This window comes from Rhinoraja longicauda, unplaced genomic scaffold (genome assembly GCF_053455715.1).
Source record: "Rhinoraja longicauda isolate Sanriku21f unplaced genomic scaffold, sRhiLon1.1 Scf000045, whole genome shotgun sequence".
Taxonomy (NCBI): domain Eukaryota; kingdom Metazoa; phylum Chordata; class Chondrichthyes; order Rajiformes; family Arhynchobatidae; genus Rhinoraja; species Rhinoraja longicauda.
Window position 1 is genome coordinate 1,107,476 of NW_027601263.1, and position 4,917 is coordinate 1,112,392.

The window sequence follows — 4,917 nt, forward strand, 5'->3', positions numbered from 1 at the left end:
GGAATGGTCAGAGAAGTGCTGGGAAACGAAAGGAGAGCTGCAGTGAAAGTGAGAGGGGAGGGCTGGTAAAGGGAGAGAGGTTGATAGAGCGAGGGCGGCGCAGAAAAGGAGAATAGAGATGGTAGCAGAGAGAGTAACAGTTCGGAGAGAGGACAGCAGTAAGGATGGAGGGAGAGAGAAACGGAAAGGGAGGAGGGAGATGTGCTGCATCATTTGCAGTTTTATCTGTCTTTAGGACAATTCTGAGGCGGTAATGTTGCTGTTGCTGTTCTCTGAGTGTCGTGAGTCTTTGTGTCGTTCCAGAGGTGATGCAGGCAGGGAATTTTATTGTCCCAGGGAAAAGGCAGATATATTTCAGGCGAGCAAGGAGTGAATGGTTACCGGCATCACCGGATGTGTGAGGTTCTGGTTGCAGTCAGATGAGCCGCAATCATATTTAGTGGTGAAGCAGAGTGGAGGGGCATTTTATTCTGAGGTGATCTGTTGAACTAATTCCTCAACCTGTGGACAAAGCTCGCCCATTCCACCTTCAAACTGGGCACTAGAAGCCCTGAGAGAGTCCCTGGAATTTTGACTTACTTTGCTGAGTGAAGCGGGTTGAAGGAAATCAGATAAACAACATGAGGTGGAGAGTTGGATCTGATGGAGTTTAAAACAATATCCCCTTTACTTGAACAATGACGCTCCCAATTTAAATCCCTCAGTATCGCCATAATTCCCATTCTCAATCAATCTCCTGGATATATCACGACCTGTCTCAGCGGAGATTTCATTTGGCTGATGTCATCTGTTTGCGAATAATTTCGAAATCTCTATTTTTACTTCTGTTGAAACTTCACAGTCCTGGAGGGAACGGAAAATGGTATAAAATCTCCGGCGATGTTCTGCCGCAGCAATTCATTCCGTGAGATTACCGGTAGCTCACGGGGACACGTCGCTGGGCAGAGAAAATGGGACAAAGGCTGAGGGAATATGTGGACGTGGAGAAAATCGTGTACATTATCATTGCTGCCGTTGGAGTTCCTGGTAAGTGAGCAGAACAATTACGTTTTATAACTCTTTGTTAATCGGTGTTAACCTGATTCTGATCATGTTACAAGCTTTCCAACTGATGATCGATGTATAAGAATAGGTGTTGTATAACAATCCTCCAAATTAAATATTTTTGAATTAACGCTGTGATTTTTCTCATTTTCAGACAGCCGAAACTAACCCTATTTTTCTCTCATTGCCGGGACCCGCTAAAATGTCGTTCTTGCCTTCAGTGCGACCTTGCCCACAGTTGTCTCAGTGCTCCGGACAGGCAGCTCTCCGGGACGGTGTGACTGGGGAGGGGTTTACATTGTGAAGTTCACTGTGTCTGAGTTATTGATCAGAGTGAACACCCGCTCCTGTGGATACGTCTCACTGTGGAGTCTGTCACAGTCGGATTCTACCGCCTGTTGGTCAACAATTGGATCGATCTCCTGAACCACTGGCCGCGGATCCACCGGCGTGTGTTGTTACCGAACTGAACTTATTGTGAAATTAATCCATTAACGGAGCCACTCTGCTGCTGGATTCCAAGTTGTCCCTGCTTTCCCTCTGGATCCCTCCTTGTCCCCATCAGATACCGAGTGCCATAGAGCCCGGGTTAAACACGGCCGGTCACGGTAGTGAAATCGGCCCCATCTTAGACTGTGAGCAGGGTTAACGACAGAAAGGACCATTCCGCTTATTGTAGCGGTGGCTGCACGTTCCCTCCACGCCCTTTACCCCACCCGTTGCCTTATCTCTTCTCCGCTGGAGCAGGCAGGTCGGGCACAGTCGGAGCCGGGACTGACATTGTTAAATTTGCAAAGGAAGATAAATGCAGTTGCTGGTTTACATCGAAGGTAGACACAAAATGCTGGAGTCACGCAGGCAGCATCTCAGGAGAGAAGGAATGAGTGACGTTTCGGGTCGATACCCTTCTTCAGACTGATGGAAGGGTCTCGGTCTGAAGAAGGTTCTCGACCCGAAACGTCACCCTTTCCTTCTCTCTTGTTAAACTTGCAGCCGCGCACCGGGTAAAACACTGGTCTTTCGCTGAAAGTCGAGCCGGTGTTCAGCCCCGGTGACCGTGTTCAGTAATGCCCAGTGTCCGTTCCACTTCTCTTTCCGCAGTGAATTTAGTGGCGATTGTGATCCTGTCCCGGGGAAAGTGCGGTCTCTCCATCTGCACCACTCGCTACCTGGTGGCCATGGCAGCGGCCGATCTACTGGTCCTTATAACGACGGTCATTTTGTATTGGATCCGATATCATTATTTTTATTGGAGTTTCCTGTCCATCACCCCTGTGTGCAGTGTTATAATTGTACTGATGTTTGCAGCTACAAACTGTTCTGTCTGGTTCACCGTCACTTTCACCTTTGATCGGTTTATCGCCATTTGTTGCCAGAAGCTGAAAACAAAATATTGTACCGGTAAAACTGCGGCCGCGGTTCTCGCAACAACCGGCGTTCTGCTCTGTCTGAAAAACGTTCCCCGTTACTTCACACGAAAACCTCGCACAATCATCGACAGCATCCCGTGGTTCTGTGACTCTGCGGACAGTTATTACACTGACCCCGGGTGGGTGGCATATGACTGGTTCGACACGGTTTTAACTCCGCTCCTCCCTTTCGCTGTGATCCTGCTGCTCAACGCTCTGACAGTCCGGCACATTTTAGTGGCCAGTCGGGTCCGTCAGGGGCTGAAGGGTCAGAGCAAGGGGGAGAAGCGCAGTGACCCGGAGATGGAGAGCAGGAGGAGGTCTGTGGTTTTACTCTTCACCATCTCCGGCAGCTTCATCCTCCTGTGGCTGACGACGGTTGTAAACTTCGTTTATTATCAGGTCACAGGAATTGGAGATGGTGGGAATGATTCTGAATTGATCTTTGGTTACATTGGGTATTTGCTGAGTAATCTCAGCTGCTGCACGAACACATTTATTTACGCGGCGACCCAGTCCAAGTTCAGGGAGCAGGTGAAGAGCGCGGTGAAATATCCGCTCACCTCAGCGCTTCGATTCATTAATAAATCCTCGCCCTGAGCGCATCCCAGAGGGCGGCCGCAGTCTCTCCGCTCCAGGCTCCGGCTCCTCACAATCACCGCAGGATCTTCCAGGTGTCAGTCGTGGCGGATGATCCCATTGACGGCCCCGCTACGGGACCTGCAGCCCGCAACAACGAGATCTGACACGTTTACCCAATCGTCCCATCTCCCGCATTGCGGATCTGTCTGGGGTAAATCCGCTTTGGGTCCAACTATCACTTCTCCCTCCGCAGTGGGGGCCGATCCGGGGTAAACTCCACCCTGAGACATATAATCTTCCTCCGCAGTGGCGATCGGTCTGGCATAAACTCCGTCCTGGAACCAATCATCTCCCTCCGCAGTGGGGACCATTCTGGAATAAACTCCACCCTGGGACCAATGATCTCCCTTCGCAGTGGGACCAGTCTGGGGTAAACTCCGTCCAGGGACAAATGGCCCCGTCTCCCTCCACAGTGAGGACCGGTCTGGGTTGAACTCCGCCCTGGGACCAATGGTGTCGTCTCCCTCCGCCGTTCAGATCTGCCTCTTGAAGGTGGTCCGCCTGGTATAACCATCCCCAGAATGATTGTCCAATCTCCCACTAGTGACAGGTCCGCCTGGCGTGTCCTTCCCCCAGGGTCCACTGTCCCATCTCATGGAGTCACAGACTCATGGAGTCATGCAGCACGGAAACATCTGCGGCCCAACTCGCCCACTACAATGCAACATGCCCCTTATATCCCAGTCCCACCTGCCCGTGTTTGGCCCATATCCCTCTCAACCTGTCCTATTCATATACATGTCTAAATGTTCCCTAAACGTTGCAATGGTACATGCCTCTGGCAGCTCGTTCCATACACTCACCAGCCTGTGTGTACGAATAAAATATGTGCAATTTTGTGCGAGACTTGTACCCAGTATCTGACGTTACTCAGGTAGGCACAGACACAAAGTAATCCAGCTCGGAATTCAGAGGCGTAAACATCTAACAAGAGGGTTTTTTAAATGCCTTATCAACAAACATCGGGAAACGCTCTGAGGACTCTCTTTCCCTTCTCTCTCCCCTCTTTCTCTCTCACACTCTCTCTCTCTGTCTGCGCCCTCTCTCTCCCCTCACTCGTTTTTCTCTTCCCCCTCTCTTCCCCTCTCTCTCAACTCTCTCTCTCAACACCCGCCCCACTACTCTTTACCCCATCCCCCCTCTCCCTATCTCTCCCCTCCTTCTCCCTCTCCCTACCACCCCCTGTCTCTCTCCCTTCTCTCTCGCCATCTCTCTCCCATCCCGCTCTCTCCCTTCTCTCTCCCCCTTCTCTCTCTATCTCACCCCTTCCACTTTATAAGAATACATTTACAATAATAAATTAAACTAAACTAATATTTGAGACCACCTTCCCCTTTCTCTCCCCCTCTCCCTCACTCTCTCTGCCCCCTTTCTCTCTCCCTTTCTCTCTCTCTGCCCCTCTAACTCTCTCTCATCTTTCTCACAAAGCCATTTCCCCTCAGTCACTCTCCACTCTTATTAATCCTCTCTGATCCCCTCACCCCTTCTCTCCTTTTTTTTGTCTAAATAAACGAAACTAAGTTAAACTAAAAACTAATCTCTCCATTCTCTCTCTCCCTCCTTTCTTTCTCCCCCTCTATCTCAACCCATCTCTCCCCACTCTCTCTCCTCCTCTCAACTTTATTATAATAAATTTGTAATAATAAACGAAACTATAATATTTCATACCCTCTCCCCCTCCTCGACTTTATAATAAATGAACACTAAATTAAACTCATAGTTGCTACCTACTCTCTCTGTCTCTCCTTCCACACCTCTCTCTCTGCTATATCTCTCTCCCCCTCTTTCTACCCCCCCACTTTGTCTCTCCCTCCAATGCACA

The 4,917-nt window shown here is 49.9% G+C and overlaps 1 protein-coding gene across 1 annotated transcript; it reads left to right on the top strand.

Moving 5' to 3' along the window:
• Positions 1-950: 950 nt before the first annotated feature.
• Positions 951-3,053, top strand: LOC144612483 (putative G-protein coupled receptor 139). The gene is made up of 2 exons (XM_078432066.1): positions 951-1,026; positions 2,155-3,053. The coding sequence occupies exons 1-2, from the start codon at positions 951-953 to the stop codon at positions 3,051-3,053; spliced, it is 975 nt and encodes a 324-aa protein (XP_078288192.1).
• Positions 3,054-4,917: the final 1,864 nt, after the last annotated feature.

Excerpts from the sequence above, each read along its gene's own strand:
- LOC144612483 (XM_078432066.1), top strand. The coding sequence starts at position 951 with ATGGGACAAAGGCTGAGGGAATATGTGGACGTGGAGAAAATCGTGTAC. Across the intron at positions 1,027-2,154 it reads TGCTGCCGTTGGAGTTCCTG|TGGCGATTGTGATCCTGTCC; the intron begins GTAAGTGAGCAG and ends CAGTGAATTTAG.